Source organism: Ochlerotatus camptorhynchus, unplaced genomic scaffold (genome assembly GCF_037179485.1).
Source record: "Ochlerotatus camptorhynchus isolate MF236.1 unplaced genomic scaffold, CSIRO-AGI_Acam_v1.1 ptg000371l, whole genome shotgun sequence".
Taxonomy (NCBI): Eukaryota; Metazoa; Arthropoda; class Insecta; order Diptera; family Culicidae; genus Ochlerotatus; species Ochlerotatus camptorhynchus.
Window position 1 is genome coordinate 794087 of NW_027040859.1, and position 19521 is coordinate 813607.

Sequence of the window (19521 nt, forward strand, 5' to 3'; positions counted from 1 at the left end):
GTTGAATGCTGCATCATGGACGACGAAACATATGTGAAGGCCGACTTCAAACAGATCCCCGGCAACCTGTTTTTCACGGCCAAGGATAAGTTCAGCGTTCCGGAGCATGTCCGCACTCAGAAGATGTCCAAATTTGCGAAGAAATTCCTGGTTTGGCAAGCCATCTGCACGTGCGGGAAGCGGAGTGCACCTTTCGTGACCCAGGACACGATGAACGGACAGGTGTACATAAAAGAGTGCCTCCAGAAGCGGCTGCTTCCTCTCCTGAAGGCCCACAACGTCCCAACAATCTTCTGGCCGGATTTGGCCTCATGCCACTACTCCAAGGACGTGCTGAAGTGGTATGCGGACAATAAGGTCAATTTCGTGCCGAAAATGTTCAACCCTCCCAACACTCCGGAGCTCCGCCCCATCGAGAAGTACTGGGCGATTATGAAGCAGCACCTTCTTAAACGACCTAAGGTAGTGAAGACAGTCGAGGAACTGAAGAAAGTATGGGTTTACATGCAAAAAACGGTTGATTCACAGGTTGTGCAGAATCTTATGGCCGGGGTTAAGGCCAAGGTGCGGGCATTTGCGTATGGACTGTAAATAAAATACGAGTAAAATGGTAAAATGAAGTTTAATAGTTATTTCTCAATCCCTGAAAATTTGATGGTAATCGGATGAAAACTCGAATTTTGCGAATCAATTTTGTGTGTGGCAATTTCATCGTGGACACCCTTTATTTCCTCTGCATGAGTCATTTTTGGTGTAGCAATGTGTCCATTCGGAATGAAGATGGTTCAGAATGGTTAGGAGGTACACTCTTTACAGCTTCCTTTGTGACATCCGCAGAAAATGCAGCGGCATTTTTAATTCTTGGTTGGAGTTATTCACGAAGATTTACGACTGACTGTAGCAAATAAAGGGGCTCATGCTAACAATTTCGTTGATTTTCTTTGCGCTCCGCTTGGTAGTACCGGAAAAGTTTTGATTCTTTTCTATGTTGTAAAAATAAACCGCCCATTTACACTTCTGACAAGTTACAACTGAATGCTTATAATTGTTTTAAAAAACTGTTTCGTGGCCAACTAGTTTTATTGCGCTTACTTATATAGCAATATAAGGATTTATTTTTGGGTTTTATAAGGGCAATTCATATTGTTTTTTTTATGCTTCAAGGCAATCATAAAACCTTCCATAAGTGAAAATAGTGATGCTTATCAGTTGGTTTTTTTAATAAGTTTTATAGGGGCTTTGTAGATAGCTATAAGAATGTTCCAGAACTTGCATTGTATATGACCGTCATAAAGCTGTAGGTAATGGTTGCAGCTGCAATAAAACCTTTATAAATTTTGAATATAGCCTAGCAGCTCTAGATTTGTTACTTGGGCTCAGCCAATGCTATGTTCGTTATTAACTTGTATTCATTGTTACTAAACACTAACAATAAATTAAACAATACATAAATTAAACGCCGCGATTTTCTGAGTTATAAAATCTCTGATCACGCCTTCCTTCGGAAAGGAAGCCATTGGTCCCCGGTCTATGAGTTTTTAGGTCGATAGGCAGGATCCAGGTATGGGATCTGCCTCCCTGGTGTCGGTAGCATTGGTACCCGGAAAACAAGATCGACGGAAAACAAATCAAAGAAAAAAAAGGGTTGTGTACTAGACACGAGCGCAGTATGACGTAGAACCTATCTATCTATCTCTATCTATGATGCATGATATATGCATTTAGATTAACATCCGACGTCCCTCCTTTTTTTACATATTTGCTGAAAAAATACATCCGAAGTCCCTACTTTTTTACATATTCTGCACAAAACATACATTCTAAGCCCCGCAACTGACAGGATTTCCCGCCATTTTATTATGAATGGGGGCGGAGCAGAAAGTTTTTTTTGTGCAAAATATGAAAAATAGGATGGACTTTGGATGTTAATATAATTGCATATATAGGAGTACCAGATATGTTTTACCGTCAGTTGTGTGTAATTCACCAACTTAATATCATCGAATATGTCTTTCAAGCAATTTTTTCTCAAATTTGAAAGTTTTGGTGTGGGAAGAAATTAAGGGAAAAACTTCTGTTTTTACTAATAATTGTTGTTTGTTTAAAATTTATTTCCCGGAAAAAAGTGATCGTCAAAGTCCATGTCTTTTTCGGGTTAATGTTGAGGGGGGGGGAGAGGTTGTTGAAGGGAGAGGTTTTTGTGAAGGGGGAGGAGGTAAACATACATTGCTTTTCCTCATTCCTCATTGTATCGCATTCCTCATGGTGGTCACGCCGTGATCCACCTTTGGCAGCTGACTTGATACTGCTTGCTGCAGGACCTAGTACCACGCCGTCCGAAGTGGTAATGAGCAGAGGCAGGAGAGCAGCGCTGATTTATATCTTTTCAGGTTCAAGCAGAATGATGTGCAACAAAGCGTTTATGATGACTGGGCTTGGGAAAAAGGCTTATTTCATGAAAGCAGTGATAAAATTATCATTTGTTCATTTTCAAAAGTGTAATTACAGAAAAATTGGAAAAAAAAAAATATTTATTTCAGCAAGTTCGTAATGTAATATCCTATCGATTGGCGTATTTGGATTTAAATTTCATCAATAAATGACAAAGTTACAAGCGTTCAAAACCTAACACTCCTTCAACACACATATTTTTTGATTTGCACCCCAGTATAGTCGACAAAGACGTAGTTCTACGTCAAAAATAAAAACTAACAATTAAAGAACAATTAGCGGCGCCGGTGGTGTAGCGGTAGGCGTGATCACCTCTCACCACAGCAGGCCTGGGTTGAATCCCAGTTGGCGTCACCGGGATGTTCTGAGGCATAACATCTCTGATCACACCTTCCTTCAACTGAAAATAAAATTTCGTTTATACAACGAAATCGCTCGTTTGTTCTACGAATTTATTCGTTATTTTCTGCAACGAAATGAACGTTTGAACAACTTTGCTGAAGATAAGATCTTTATATATGGTCTAAATCCTGAGTTACCACTTGATGAACTTTATACTCTTGCGTCGCCTATTAAACTTCTTACTAAAGGGTGATACGGTCAAAATTTGGTCAATATCAACTTGACGTATTTCTTTCAATTTTGCATTTAAGAAACCTGAAAACCCCTCATTTTGAAGGTGTGTGTGTGTAGAATGTTGCTCCTATTTTGATTTTGGAATTCACTCTTCAGTTGTCAAAATGCCGTCCAAGCAAGAAGAGCAGCGTATCAAAATTTTGCTCGCGCATCGCGAAAATCCGAGCTACTCGCACGCAAAGTTGGCAAAATCGCTAAAAGTTGCCAAATCAACCGTTACAAATGTAATTAAAGTGTTTGGGGAACGTTTGTCGACAGCCAGGAAGTCTGGATCGGGGGGAAATCGAAAACCGGAAGCCGCTGAGACGACAAAGAGAGTTGCCGGTAGTTTCAAGCGAAACCCTAACCTCTCTCTCCGAGATGCCGCAAATAAGCTGGGTGTATCGTCTACAACCGTGCATCGAGCCAAAAAACGAGCCGGACTATCGACTTACAAGAAGGTAGTGACTCCAAATCGCGATGATAAACAAAATACGACGGCCAAAGCGCGATCCCGGAGGCTGTACACGACGATGCTGACGAAGTTTGACTGCGTGGTAATGGACGACGAAACCTACGTCAAAGCCGACTACAAGCAGCTTCCGGGACAGGAGTTTTATACGGCAAAAGGAAGGGGAAAGGTAGCAGATGTTTTCAAGCACATGAAACTGTCAAAGTTCGCAAAGAAATATCTGGTTTGGCAAGCCATCTGTACCTGTGGCTTGAAAAGCAGCATTTTCATAGCTTCCGGGACTGTCAACCAAGAAATTTACGTGAAAGAGTGTTTGAATAAACGTCTGCTGCCTTTCCTGAAGAAACACGGTTGTTCCGTACTGTTTTGGCCGGATTTGGCATCTTGACATTACGGTAAAAAGGCCATGGAGTGGTACGCCGCCAACAACGTGCAGATCTTTGATCACGCCTTCCTTCGGCGAATGTGCCAATTAGTGGGGAGACGAGCCCCCCTCTTTTCATGAAATGTGCATTTCCACTCTTCCCATCCAATTCACTTCAATCGAGTGCCCTGGTGAAACCTCCCGTACCCAGCATATAATGTTTCATATAATAATGGAATGAAAGTTAAGGGACAAATAAAGGAAAGATCTCATCCGATATGTTGCAAAGGAATCCATGACATCACCATTAATTCGAAGAACTCCCATAGATATGCTGCCGCTACTTCTTCAACCGGTGTTAAAAACAGCTCTCTCGCCTTTCCTTCCTCACACAGCAGCGTAAACTACGAAGCACACTCTGTAAGCAAACTTTCCCACAGTATGACCATTCTCATAAAATCCACATTTCACAACACATCATAAATTTCCTAACACATTCCTTAAACCCAAACATTTCCCATCAAGGCATCAAGTCCAAGTTTCCCATCCTAGATTCGTCATCAAGTGTGAAGTGAGAAATCACAGCAACACTTGAAATCGTTGCAACATATTAGCCCGTACCCACGGACCACGATGGAAAATGAACAGGTGGGCAGGAACTCACAGTCTCCCAGTGTTGGTGAGTTCTTTGCCGTTAATGTTCACGAAAAGTTCACTATTTTGCTATACAGAAATTCAAAACAAAAATTTTAGCTGCGGATTTGAACAGTTTTTGACCTGTTTCATACTACCGGAAGGTGTATGCTGGTCACAAATGCCGTGCCAAACTGATTTCCTACTCAATTAATCAATCTTTGATGTGAAATTCGCTAATAAACACGAGGCGCATTTCGTATAGCAAACATGCCATAACAAAATGGGCATGGTTCATTTAAGTAAACAAACTAACACTTCTTCCGACTGTTACACCTATGTATTAGCCGTCTCGCCCACGGACAATTCCAATCATCCATACAAAGCAATAAACCTCAAGTGGTACAACACCGCTTGAAGCCAGAACTGAAGAACATGCAAAAAGGTATCCTATTACCACACCGCTAACCCAGTTCCGTACTCGAGAAATGCATAGCGCAAGCGACTTGAGTAAGTCACTCGTGCTAGGGCACTCACTCTCTCTCTATTTTCATTCTCTATCTTTTGTCATCCCTTCTATGCAAAAGTCACCTACATACTAGAACCATTTATGTACCAATCAGAATGCTAACTCCTGATTGGTTATTATTTTACCGAACGCTAATCCACGTTCCTCAATACATAGTTTTAAGTTATTCGATGTAACTGATATAAAACCAAAACTGAAATAAAGTTAAGATTGGTCATTACCCATTCAAACGGAATGGCTGTAAAATTTATTTTCAACCGAAACATGCCACTGAAGAAAAGCCTTCTCCTAACAACTCTACACTGAACCAATATGACATATTCCTGTTATTTTGAAGTCTAATAATTTGCGCTATAAGATAATCCAATGAAAATGATATGATTGAAAATGTGTCAGGTAAATTCTATATGAATATCTGATACATTTACAATGCTGATAATTTGGTAACTGCGCTTGATTCCACTGGGCCAATGCTGACTTCAATATTGAACTCGTTCAATTAGCATGAAGTAAGAACAGCTCTCCCGACATGGAATGTAGTGCAACGTTATGCTCGTTTTGCTAGAGTGAAGAAAACTAGCACTGACAAATTTATGCTCCGTTTCGGTGGTGTCGTGTATTCAAATATTTCTTAATGCTCCTGTGTGCAATAAAACAACGACTACATTATATGAGTTCATGGAACTGGTTCATGAAGTTCGAATACTAGTGCTGGAATCTGAATTAGCCGTGCACACTAAGATTTTGTTTTCGTGTTCGGTAAATTTGACCGAAATCAGAACAACTGAACACTCGGTAAAACTTTGACCTTTTTTTTTTCCTTTGTTCGGGACCTAACACTACTGCGACCAGTAAATTGATCTATTGTAGTATATCCCGTGTCCTTAGTTTAGTGCATGTCGTATTACTCCATCACTATTGAGAAATGATGAAGTATTCGATTTTTGTACAGTTGCCACTCTTGCATTTATCGCAAGGATCCGACTCTAATTGAAAGGTCCCGCTATTTATACCCTTCGGAGTGTTGAAACACCCTCCAAAGGCGCGCCCCTTTGTCAGTCAAAATTGGATTCCTTAGCAACAAAATTAAGGTATGACACCGATAATGACCATGCATCAGAACCCTAGTCTTAACCACTTCAAACTAGGGAACAACGAATAGAAGATTAGGAATCACATAGATGAAGACAACTAACTCATATTTTTCCTTGTGTCAAGATCATCCTCGGTAGACAAAGCCGAGTCTTGTCACTATCAAACAAGGCATAAAAAGTAACAAGGACTAAGATGTGTTCCTTGGATTACTAAAAAATCCTGTTCCCCTAGTTTGAAGTAGTCAGGACTAGGAATCGGTGGTAGATCTTACATCCCGTAACGTACCACGAAAAGGTGATCTACCCACGTTATGGGGCGAACTTTGACCTTCATTTTAAAGGCAATTGAATTTGAAAATAGTTTCAAAACATGTTCAACCTCGTTTAAATGACCAAATATTGTCATTTTAGTAGAGATTTAGTTTCAAAGTAGCTTTTACCGAACAGTTCAGCTGTTCAGATTCCGGTAAAAATTACCGAAGTTGGCGATAATTTCTAATTGTGTGTAGAAGGCTTACAATTAGAATCTTAGCAAAGTAGAATCATTTTTTTTCAATCTCAATACATTCTTTTTCGGGAACCCCTTATCTTATGGAACAATAACAAACAAGGATTATTCAATACAGTATCATTGTTGTTAGTTATATTTAGTTCGACTAATCATTTTATAACATCGTTGAAAATTGTTTCCATAATTTATGAAGAACAATCATGTAAGATGTATTTTATTGAGAGCGATATTAATCCCAGAAAACCATGCCAAAACAAATGTTTGCTGTTGGATTTCTTAAAAGGTAAATCTATATGACTATATAATGATTGGGATAGATCTGTTTACAATCTTTAAACGTCAAAAATCAAAGGAAGCTATTACAATGAGATATACATGTTTTCCTATACTGCAAAGTAAATGACTTTCCAATAGTTTCTAAATGTCTGTTTACACGCGACATATCAACAAACGTCAAAAATCGTTAAAAGCAACTCCAATAAAATAAACCTAATTTACTTATAAGATATATCTTTATCTACTTCGGCCCAATCGCCCATTTTGGGCCTATCGAACAGAAAACTTCAAATAAATCTATGATTTCTGAGTTAATAAGTCAATTATGCGTTTGGTACGACCCTTTAGTTAATAAGCTACGGAACGAAGTCAACGAGAACGCTTGATATGAAGGTTTGCAGCCATTATTCCCAAAAACAAAAGAAGCGCTCCGACCGAATCAATTTTTATCTTCATCCGATAGGCCGAAGTGAATTCATTGGAGTTTCAATGGTGTTTCAATGCGTTAGGCCGAGTTTTTACGTCAAGAAACAGTGTTATACTTTTGACAATATCTCAACGATTGTTTTTTCTTTATCAAATCTTACGGAAAGGTAAATAAATTTGGAAGCCATCAGTAATAATAACATTCCGTTTGGTGTTAAACTGCGCTAGATTAAGAAAGACTAAGTGCGGGTTGTGCTTAATAGGCCGGGAATGGGGTAGTTAACCCTATATTTTACTGAATTTTCTCATAGTGCAAACTTATATGATTTTCCATTAGTTTCTAGATGTCTGTTTCCACCTATTACATATCACCAGTTCTTCACCATGAAATATATCAGACAATATTTTTATATACATTTTATCTATCGCTAACCACGCTCGAAGCAAAGTATTATCAAGTACTAAGTATGTGAAATTACGATAGAAATCATTCCATATCGCAGTCATAGTTTTTAAGAGATAATCCAATTGAATCTATCAATCATAACATAGAATGAATAAATCTGCTGACATTGCTATGTTATAAGATGGATCCAATAAACGGTATATGTCAATTTGTTACAGTGTAGCTGCGCCAACTAGAGGGATCTCAGCAGCGAATAAAAGGAATGCGTCCATTTTCCATCACCAATACTGCACACTTAGAAAAAGTTAATGTAAATTTAGGTGCTCTGAGACTGACATATCTTCTTCTTCTTCTCCGCATTTCAAGCTTATTGCATATCGCATATTAGCTTATTGCGTGCTCTCAACTTAGTGTTCTAGACAAGGTTGCAAAGACTCATTTCAGCTAAAACAATGTTTTTCTAAATTATGAAATAATTAGATGCCATGATCAAATTTTGAATTGGTAGGATACAAGAAGAGGTTGCAAAGAATGTGTTTGACATATTAAACCTGTTTATTTCACTTCATGAGAGTCACAATCAGCGATTTTTCATAAACTCACTCACTCACTCACTCACTCACTCAGCGATCAGCAAATCGCTGATTGTGACTCATATAAAGCAAAATTTACAGGTTTTATGTTTCCAACGCATACTTTGTAACCTCTTCTTGTAAGTTACAAGTAAAACATGCCATCATACCATCTTTTGGTTTTATTATTCCGAAAAACATTATTTTAGCTGAAATGAGTCTTTGCAACCTTGGTTCTAGATGCACTTCCACAGTTATTAATTGAGAGCTTTCGATGCCTGTACCATTTTTGCATTGATATAATTGTGTGGCAAGTCCAATCATACTTCTATGCCCAGGGAAGTCGAGAAATTTTCCAACCCGAAAAATTCCTAGACCAAACCGGGAATCGAACCCAGCCACCTCCAGCATGGTCTTGCTTTGTAGCTGCGACTTTATCGACTGAGCTAAGGGAGGCCCCAGAGACTGACATATACGAGCTTCGATTTTGACATAAAATTGAGTCATAATAGACGCGAAATTCAGCTCGTACTTTCGAACTTTTCAGTCTCGGAGCACTTAATTTTACATGACAAGTTTGTTTACGTCTCATCCTTTATGTCAAAGATGGATTCCGTCACGTATAAGATTAGGTATTTCTAGGTGTGTGCCCATAGAAGCATAATTGTCCCATCTTTGCATGATTTCCTATTCATATGGGACAGTTATGCTTTTATGGGCAGAATAGCTCGTGAAACAACGGCATCAGTTCTAGACTAACATTTGAAAAGGGCGGAAATTTTGTAAGAGTGGAATTGGCAAATCAAAGTTGCCTTACGTGGAGAATATGAAAGTTATGATGATCACAAAATTTTCTATTAACGTAACATTAAACTGATTTTATTAAAATAATTTGTTTGTAAAATAAATGCATTTTAAGATTGCACTCGTATACCACACCGTTCAAAATTTTTAAACCATCATCGCTAAATTATGAAATAATTAGATGCCATGATCAAATTTTGAATTGGTAGGATACAAGAAGAGGTTGCAAAGTATGTGTTTGACATATTAAACCTGTTTATTTCACTTCATGAGAGTCACAATCAGCGATTTTTCACAAACTCACTCACTCACTCACTCAGCGATCAGAAAATCGCTGTTTGGGGCTCATAGAAAGCAACATTTACAGGTTTTATGTTTTCAACGCATACTTTGTAACCTCTTCTTGTAAGTTATTAAAACATGCCATCATACCATCTTTTGGTTTTATTATTCCGAAAAACATTATTTTAGCTGAAATGAGTATTTGCAACCTTGATTAAAACAATATAATTCGTCGTTCTGGTGCAAGACGTAACAACCAGCTGCATCATGGTGTTGAACATTGGAAATACGTCATGTAAAAGGAAACGATTTCGATGATTTGAAATGATATTTTCTTCTACTTTTTCGTGTTTATCGAGTAGTTTGTGAACTGTTCTCTCTATATATGGCAAAATATGGTTTGTTTACATTTTGGCTCTTCCGCCACTTTCAAATGTTAGTCTAGAGTTCACCAGTACACTGTCTGGAAGACGTAGCTCACCGGCTGAATCAACTTGCGGCCAATGCCGAAATCAGAACTTAATCCATTGCCTACACTGAACGAAAACATCCGCTATACTTCAACTGATAATTGTATTGCTTGATTTCCTTATGGTTGAATTCTAATCTAATCTAATCTAACACCAACACAGCCAGTTCTTGAAAGCATCCTGGAAAATCAATCCATCATTTTTCCTGTCTATTTGATATATGTTTCACATCGTATGTTTCACGGCCAGGCCTACTGTGCAGCATTTAAGGGACAAGATGGTTCAGAAAACATCGGGTTTGTTTAAATCGAAGATTTAAACACGATGCTTCAGAATCAAATAAATGGATGAAACGTGGACATCTCGTACCGTACGTTCCGATTTTGGAAATTATATCTAGATAGAGCTGGAATTAGGGCCTAACAGCTTTTGTAAACAATGACTTCTCTCGTTGATTTCTAGGAATTTAAGGCACGCCTACACAAACCAACATATCCATCGGGTAGGGGAAGTCTTCCCCTACTCGATGGTGATGTCGATTTTCCAGTGAGAGCCATGGCTTTCGAGAAATTAACGAGGGAAGTCATTGTTTACAAAAGCTAATAGGCCCTAATTCCAGCTCTATCTAGATATGATTGGTTGGTCGTTGGAAGCATCAAAGCTAGAAAGGTTAAGTGATGCGCCATTTTCTTCTGACGGTTAGGGCATGAGCACTAACTCTTGTCCTACACGCAAACCAAAAATTTATTACAATGAATGTTAGTTCCACTTCCTATCATCCTCTGTTCATGAACATCCCAGCGAATGTTAGAAGTCGACCTTACAGGCGATGTAATGGTTTTTTGTCTTTTTTATTTCGTGTTCTATCTACGCTTTCGACTATACCAGTAAGCTTGTAGAACGACGCACATTGTAGAACATTGTAGAACGACGCACACACTTGCCTCGAATCTCTCCAGCAGAAAAAGCATACGAAGTCGAGTATGCGAGAAAATAAGCGCTTCATGTTTGCTTTTAGGCTCTCCATATTCAGAAGCATGTAGAGAGCAGTGGAGAAAGCACAGGTCTGATAATCGCAACGTTCGTGGTTCGAGTCCAGCCGGCAGTCTGTTTTCATTTTTTTTTTCGATATAACTAATTTACCTCACTAATACACTCTACATTTTTCGGTCTCCAATTTTCTTGTATTGGACCGCAGCTAGGTATATCGCATCCTCGGTTCATGCGGTCTCCACTAACATCCTCTGATGATGAATCCCACATAATTGTAAGAGAATCTTACATCCCCCGGTTGGGTGTAGTATTTTATGACTTATGGCTATAGCGCCATTACTCGCTTTCTGAAAAGATAAGAGGGAAAGGAAAAGGAGAAGGACAAAGGGAAAAAGATGATGTGAAATCTATGAACATAAATAATATTTTTGATTTGAAATATACAATATAGAAATGTGTTCGGTGGTCACTACCCGAGTCTTGTCACTATTATCAAGTCATAAAAAGTAACAAGGACTAAAATGTGATCCTTTGATTACTGGAAAATCCTGATTCCCTAGTTTGAAGTTGTCACGACTAGGGTTCGGTGGTAGATCTTATACCAGTAACGCACCACAAAAAGGTGATCTCCCAACGTTACTGGTTTGAAAAAATAAAAAATTTACAAAATGGAACGAACTCATCAAGTTTAGCCAATTGAACCTGAAGGCTGCCTGACATGTGTTGATGTAGAAGTCCAAATTGTAGACCAAGCTTGACGAAGTTCAAAATGAACTAGTCCGGTTTATGGTAGTTGCGCGGAATGTCTTCCGTCGATTTGAGATAAACAAATGTTCGGATGTATGTAGTCGATTTTTTATGTGCATTGGCAAGCCTTTTCGTGGCCAATAGTCAGGTTCAACGCTGCGACTCAACGAATGATGTAACTAATGATATGACGAATGATGGGACGCCTCGTGGAGGTTCTACTGGGCTTCGGAACAGCTTCTCAGCGGCAAATAATAGGGATCTAAGATGAGGAACTAGAAATTGTCTCCTGGGCCTGGTTATGGCCAGATCAGCAACCGATTAAAGATAAAAAACTCTACGAAAAAAAACAAACGTCAGGTTCGAACACACGCACAGCCTACTCTCTTCGTCGCTCGATTTCCTTATGGTTGAATTCGTCATCAACTAATGAACATCCATATGACTGTCCTCCAAATAAAGGATGATATTTATTTGAAAATTGGCTGTTTAACATACAGGGCTCAGTGGACAACAATTTAAGGATAGGATGACTTGCAAATGCTTTAGATTAGATTATTAATTCGATTTTTCACATTTCCATATTGAATAGCCATTAACAACCATTCAGCATGAATACAAAAATCACTCGTTGGTGTTGGTAGAGGAAACTTCCTCCACCACGAAATAGACAATTTACGGTTTCCACGCTTCACCAATAATCGTACCAGCTCTGATAGCGATGGCTATGCTTCCACCTCGTTTGACTACTGAGAGCAGCAAATAGCGTTCGATAGAATTATTTACATCATCGATTTGAATGATTTGCGTTAAGGGGCTGAACCAATACCAAATACATTTTAATTTAAGATGGCGCATTCCACCTGAAGGCCCTATCCCTTTTTATAACAATGTTCATCCTGTATCCATTAGACTGATGCAAAATTTGAAATTTAAACTCACCTCCCAAAATTTAAACTTATTTGGTCAGAAACTGACTTGGCACAAACTATTCGAAGTTTATATGGAAATTACTATGGGAAAACCAAACCTTTTGCTCATTGTCTTCTAACCATTTTCGATATTGCTTTTTCGAAAATTTCTTTAACTATTCTTACGGAAAATTTTCTAAGCTACAACTTTGCACAAAAGCGTTTTTCAGCCAAATGTTTAATTAAATTGTTATTAATTGTTTAAGAGATTGATAATCTTATGGCATGATCAAGCAGCTGTTCTGTGGGCAACACTGTATCATAGAGGTAACTCTAAGACAAGTAGGTCCCGAAGAAACGTGCTCAACTTTTTGGCTCACCTCTGGTACTATCTTCGGTCCCAAGCTTGTCGAATCACCCCTCGAAACATAGGAAAAACCAATAACCCCTCATTTTATCTGTCAAACTTTCATAGCGAATCAAAACAAACATTGCGTAGTACTAGAATTTTGACTAGAATAGGGTACGTTAATCGTTTGCTTGGGAGCAATAGGCTACTAAAGTGGTGAGCCAATTTAAAATCGTTAGTTTCGTATTGATTGTTGACTGTATTCTGTAGTGTGCCATAGTAGCCATGATATTTGTGCTCTATTCTTCGCATCAGAAACACCAATGTTGCCTGCTGAACAGTTAAATGAGCATAATCATAAGACATAACTTATGTTCCTTACATTTGATTAAAAAGTGGTTTTCAACAAAGTTGTAGCTGAGAAAATTTGCTACTATCATTGCTATCATTTTTAAAAGCATAGCAATGTGGTGAATTGTTATATCGATATGAACAAAAATATAAGTTTTCCCATAGTAATTCCCATATAAACTTGAAATGGTTTGTGCCAAGTCAGTTTCTTACTAAAGTAGTTAAAATTTTGGGAGGCTAAGCAGGACCCAATTTGGAACTGTTGAAGCACTGTGGAGCAAAAATTTCAAATTTTGCATCAGTCTAGTATCCATGTAGAGGAAAATCATCTGATTTCAAAACAACTGTCATCCGTCATCATGTTTCGATTTTAATGGTCTGAGGTTTTATTCGAACAGAGGACGGTGGTTTGGTACAGTGTAACTCCGAAGTAATAGTGAAGTGTATGCCTTTATCATTTAACAGTTGTTTTGATTGTATAGCCATACATATGGTTGTATTGAATGTGTCCATAATTTTCTGAACCATCGTAACATAAACATCGATGTGAATTTCACATAACTTTCGTGTGATCCCATGATTGGAAATTGCACCACTAAATCACATGAACGTTATGTGTCCAATGAAATCTATATGATTTCTCATGTAGAATTTCTTATGCTATGTGATATTCAGATAACAATCATTATTTTTTTTATTGGAAAAATATTATGTGCGTTCCTAATAGTAACTAAGTGAAAACTTTTTTCAGTGTAGGTAAAACCGTCAAGAGCTGAAATGTCTCAGTTTTCGTTGTGCCTTCTTTTTAAAACTTTTCTGTAAGCTGTTCAATTTCATTAAAATTGTTTTGTTATCATCTAAGTTAGCTTTTGCATTAATTGGAAAGATGTGCTTTCTAATTATTTGATTAATTTCATGATATTTATGCACAGCATAATTTACAGAACTCATTTTGTTTCGTCCAGGATAAGTATGACCCTACGTTGTGTTCTTCTTGCGGCTCGGATTGACACACCGGTTAAATGAAAACACTGTTTTCCTATGCCCCGAGAGGCAACTTGCCTGCTCGGGGACTCAAAACGAACTAGCTATCTTTTATTTAATATTCTTTGGTTTAAATACAAAGTCATCACAATACATAATATCAATCACATCCAAAACTAATTACAATTAGAACAATAACAAAAAATAACCAAAACAAAAACATCCATGGCTCTAGTGCGAATAGCGATGGCTGCACCATACTGAAATTCGCATTGAACTGGTCGTTACCATGTCACTGGGAGGCATTTACTATTACAACATTCTAGATTTGAATGTAGTAGAGCCCGGTGCCGATGGTACGTTCGAACACATTTTTTTTAAATCAATTGGTGAAGTCAAAATACTAGATATAGATTTGTTGAAAAGTTCAATGTTAAAGTCAATTGTTTCTGCCGATGTTATTGATGGTACAGTTGCTAAGGATTCTTGATTTGGAACATTCATGTTGATATCTTGTTCATTGCAGTTCGATAACTCATCGCTACTTGATAGTTCGGTACGTTTAGAAAGCTGTATACAAAAAAAATCACTCTGCATTTGTTTCATACAAAAAATTTAATGGCAACTCGGATCGGACGCGTTGCGGCAAAGTGACAGCTAAATCTTTTGTCTAAAGGGTGATACGGTCAAAATTTGGTCAAGGGAAAACGCGTGTAAATCGGTGAAATCTTTTATTTAAAAAATCAAATTAAAGTTCAATTAGTATAAAATTCAGGAAAAATATTCAGTTAGGCTTCCGCTTTTCCAAATCCGAATTGCCGGGCCTTACGCTTGACCCCTGCCATCAGATTTTGTACAGCCACCTTGTCCACCTTCTTCGCCGCAGAAAGCCAGTTTGCCTTGAACTGCTGCTCGCCCTTAGCAGTTTTTTGGTCTTCTTTAGGTTCCGCTTGACAATAGCCCAGTATTTTTCAATTGGGCGGAGCTCTGGCGTGTTGGGAGGGTTCTTGTCCTTGGGAACCACCTGCACGTTGTTGGCGGCGTACCACTCCATGGCCTTTTTACCGTAATGGCAAGATGCCAAATCCGGCCAAAACAGTACGGAACAACCGTGTTTCTTCAGGAAAGGCAGCAGACGTTTATTCAAACACTCTTTCACGTAAATTTCTTGGTTGACAGTCCCGGAAGCTATGAAAATGCTGCTTTTCAAGCCACAGGTACAGATGGCTTGCCAAACCAGATATTTCTTTGCGAACTTTGACAGTTTCATGTGCTTGAAAACATCTGCTACCTTTCCCCTTCCTTTTGCCGTATAAAACTCCTGTCCCGGAAGCTGCTTGTAGTCGGCTTTGACGTAGGTTTCGACGTCCATTACCACGCAGTCAAACTTCGTCAGCATCGTCGTGTACAGCCTCCGGGATCGCGCTTTGGCCGTCGTATTTTGTTTATCATCGCGATTTGGAGTCACTACCTTCTTGTAAGTCGATAGTCCGGCTCGTTTTTTGGCTCGATGCACGGTTGTAGACGATACACCCAGCTTATTTGCGGCATCTCGGAGAGAGAGGTTAGGGTTTCGCTTGAAACTACCGGCAACTCTCTTTGTCGTCTCAGCGGCTTCCGGTTTTCGATTTCCCCCCGATCCAGACTTCCTGGCTGTCGACAAACGTTCCCCAAACACTTTAATTACATTTGTAACGGTTGATTTGGCAACTTTTAGCGATTTTGCCAACTTTACGTGCGAGTAGCTCGGATTTTCGCGATGCGCGAGCAAAATTTTGATACGCTGCTCTTCTTGCTTGGACGGCATTTTGACAACTGAAGAGTGAATTCCAAAATCAAAATAGGAGCAACATTCTACACACACACACCTTCAAAATGAGGGGTGTTCAGGTTTTTTAAATGCAAAATTGAAAGAAATACGTCAAGTTGATATTGACCAAATTTTGACCGTATCACCCTTTAACTGTCAAATTTACGACAACGCAACGCAAACGGATCTAATGTGGGTGGCCCTTTACAATGGCCTGCAGCGTACAACCTATTTTTTTCCAGAATGCATATTTTCGTAAACAAACTTTGTTCGAAAAATAAGCTACATATAAATTAAAAAAATAGTTTAAAAACCTTCTGACGACCACAGTACAAAATCTGTTCATGTCACGAAACATTGCAAATTATGCATACTTTCAATACAAATCTGTAATAGAATCTTACCTTTCCCGGTTGGGGTTGGCATTTTAGTTAATAAGTGCGAAATTGGTCTCCTTCAAACAGTTATTTTAAATACATTTCATAATGCAAAAAAGGATTGCACATAGTTGCCCCATAACAATTCAAATTATTTTTTTCCGTTTGAATACACTCCATAGCGACAAACAAAACTTAAAGCAAACTTGCATGCAACTCTTTCATGTTAATTGATCGAATTCCTTTTCTTATTTTTTCCAGATTCATCAACAGCTATAATACGCTCTCTAACAGGTGCACTTTTTTAACTTTATACTCATGTTGACTGCATTGTTGTTTGTTTCGTCCAATTATTTATTTCCTTATAAATTTTCATGATTCCACATTAGTCATTAGAATCACATTTATTGAATCGAACATAGTCTCAACGCGATCATCGTTTTCAGAGATGAAATCATCACCAAGAGCAAGTACCTGGAGGAGGAAGAAGCCAAGCGAAAAGCCGAAGTTGAAGCTGAACAGTCCGGTCTGATCGGTGGAAACAGTAATAGCGGCAGCAGCAGCAGCAGCAGCCTCGATTCCAGTTCCGGTGACAGCAACAATGGCGGCAGTGGAAGCATCACCAGTAGCAACAGCGGCAGCAATAACAACAACAATAACAACAACAACAACAACAACGGAGATGGCGATGAGTTGCTTCAGCAGGATCAGGAAGATCCGGATGACGATAGTTCCGCTCAAGATGATGACGTCTTCTACGACAGCGATGGTGGCGAGAAAGAGGAGGAGAATTGCAAGCCCTGCCCAGTGGTGAAACCGACGTTCCTCTGCGGAAGCGATAATCGGACGTATTCTTCGCTGTGCCGAATGGAGTACCATAACTGTATTCACGGTAGCTTGATCAAGATGAACTGCAAGGGATTCTGTCCGTGCAAAGGTGAGTGTTTCTCGGTTATTTCACAATTAGAAAATTTTGGCTTCCTTCGAACATGCAGCTCCAAATATTGTTAAGCCGTGCAATTACAACTCATAATATCGCTATTACACAGCTTTTCCGGAAAATTGAAGAAAATGTGCTCTCCCGAAAGTTTGTCTCCCGTCGCAGGCACATTCCGAAGTAAAGCAACATATTTCCCTGTGCACAAAACACATCCCTTGTAAAACAACTTCCCTTGGAAGATAAAACTCTGTTAATACTTTACACCTAGCTGAACAAAACGTGCTTACCTACGCGTAACGAAAGAACGAACAGTCTCCACGGTTGCTTACCCCCAACAACAACAATAGTAAACACTAGAACTGAAACTAAAGTGGAAAAATGCGCATTCATACATACTGAAGCACTTTTTCCGGTTCGCATCCACTTCCTACCCCTCGTCATCTTTCAGTCTGCTGCGGTAGCGGAAATTAAAATTGTTCCCAACTCATTTTGCTTCCACTTCAAGGCACATCGGCCGACTCTTGAGAGCTACGGTGGAAGTCGAAATTTAAAGCTGCCGGTCGGAAGCCCACGGCGGAATTACTTACTAGTACCTACTACATTACTTAAGCTTTTTTATCGCTCTTTGTTTCTCACGGATGCGCCTTCGTCATCGTTGTCATCTTTCCGTGTTTTCTGGGAAAGCTGAAAAAGGGGTCTCCACAAGGACTGCGACCGACGACGACGACGACGACGCGACATAAACATGTGAACATGGCTGGGCTTTGTGAATAAACGTAATTTATATTGCTGTGTGCAGTCTTTCTTTTTTCTCCTCGTACTCAACCAGACTGTACGCTCGTGTGAGATTGCAGAAACAGCTTAGCTTTGGAAGATATGGCTTCTTGAGTAGTCCACCTACTTAAACACCCAACTCTTTTTTTACGCGGGTACATTTGTCCAATTTTCTTTTTCTGTAGGTACAATATTTTTCTTGGATTTTTATTCTGATTTTTTGAACACCAGTTACATCAAGCTTCGTTTTATTTGAACATCGGAAAAAAAGGAAAATAAGACCGCGTATAAAAAGGGTTGGGTGTACTTGCGAAACGAATCGGTTGGGTTTTCCAAGAAAGTATAATTGCAATGAATTTCAAATATAACGCTCGAAAGGCAAACGGAGCAAGATGAAGGAAAGTCTTTTGATTAACCTCCCAAGGAATAAATCATTTTAATTATATTGGAATAATAAGGATTCCGATTGATATGCAATATTTTCAGAATCCCTTAATGAAATGCTTCACATCTGAAGTGGGATTTGCAGAATGACAAGGTCTATCAGCAGTCTGTGATATGATTGAACTTCTGTTTAATACTCTGAACACGATACCTCCGGTAAAATGTGTAACGGCAAATTGGCAGTGTTTGAAGAACTATTGCTCAACAATTTATCAATTGATTTGTAATATATTGATATCGAATAAATCTTTAAAGTATGTGTTACGGCGACGGTTCCGTTTCCGACCCTTAAAAGCAAACTCGGTTTTGCTGTTAGAGTAAGCTTTAAGCTGAAATTAGTTTTATTAGATATAAATTCATGTTGCATGATGTAGTTTTTAGGTTACTTACTTTTCTAGTCTTTTACGTTCACTGTCCGTCTGCTTGTAACAAGTGTGTTTTTGTTTGTACAAATCGTGTCGCTGTGAACTACTCGCTGTGTTTTACAATTAGTATTCGTTTTAATTATAAGAGAAATTAGGTTTACTTACGACAAATTAGAACTAAATTCTAGGATAATAAATTGGACAACGCGTTTGAAGAATGTGTACTTTTAAGATAATGGTAATTTTCAATACAGTATGACCATAGAGGTAACTCTAGGACTAGAAGGTCCCGAATAAACGTGCTCAACTTTTTGGCTCAGCTCTGGTACTATCTTCGGTCCCAACCTAATCGATGCACCCCTCGAAACATAGGAAAATCCACGAACCCCTCATTTTATCTAGTAATGAGCCAATTTAAAATCGTTAGTTTTCGCCGGTTGATATGACAGTCGAGTCACGCTGACAGTCCTATCTGGCATTTTCAATGACACTTAGCTGGACAGCTATGCTGCACTGTTTACCGGATTGGATGTGAGAGGGACTCGTAGATAGGTCGATTAACCTGTTCACT

General features: G+C 38.9%; 1 protein-coding gene across 1 annotated transcript in view; it reads left to right on the forward strand.

Annotated features, from left to right (window-relative positions):
• Cow (Proteoglycan Cow) overlaps nucleotides 1-19521 on the forward strand; it is a 711953-nt gene that overhangs the window by 553036 nt on the left and 139396 nt on the right. Inside the window, exons 4-5 of the mRNA XM_065232724.1 lie at nucleotides 16689-16721; nucleotides 16874-17364. Of these exons, the coding sequence (XP_065088796.1) occupies nucleotides 16689-16721; nucleotides 16874-17364 (524 nt within the window). The remainder of the gene's footprint in view (nucleotides 1-16688; nucleotides 16722-16873; nucleotides 17365-19521) is intronic.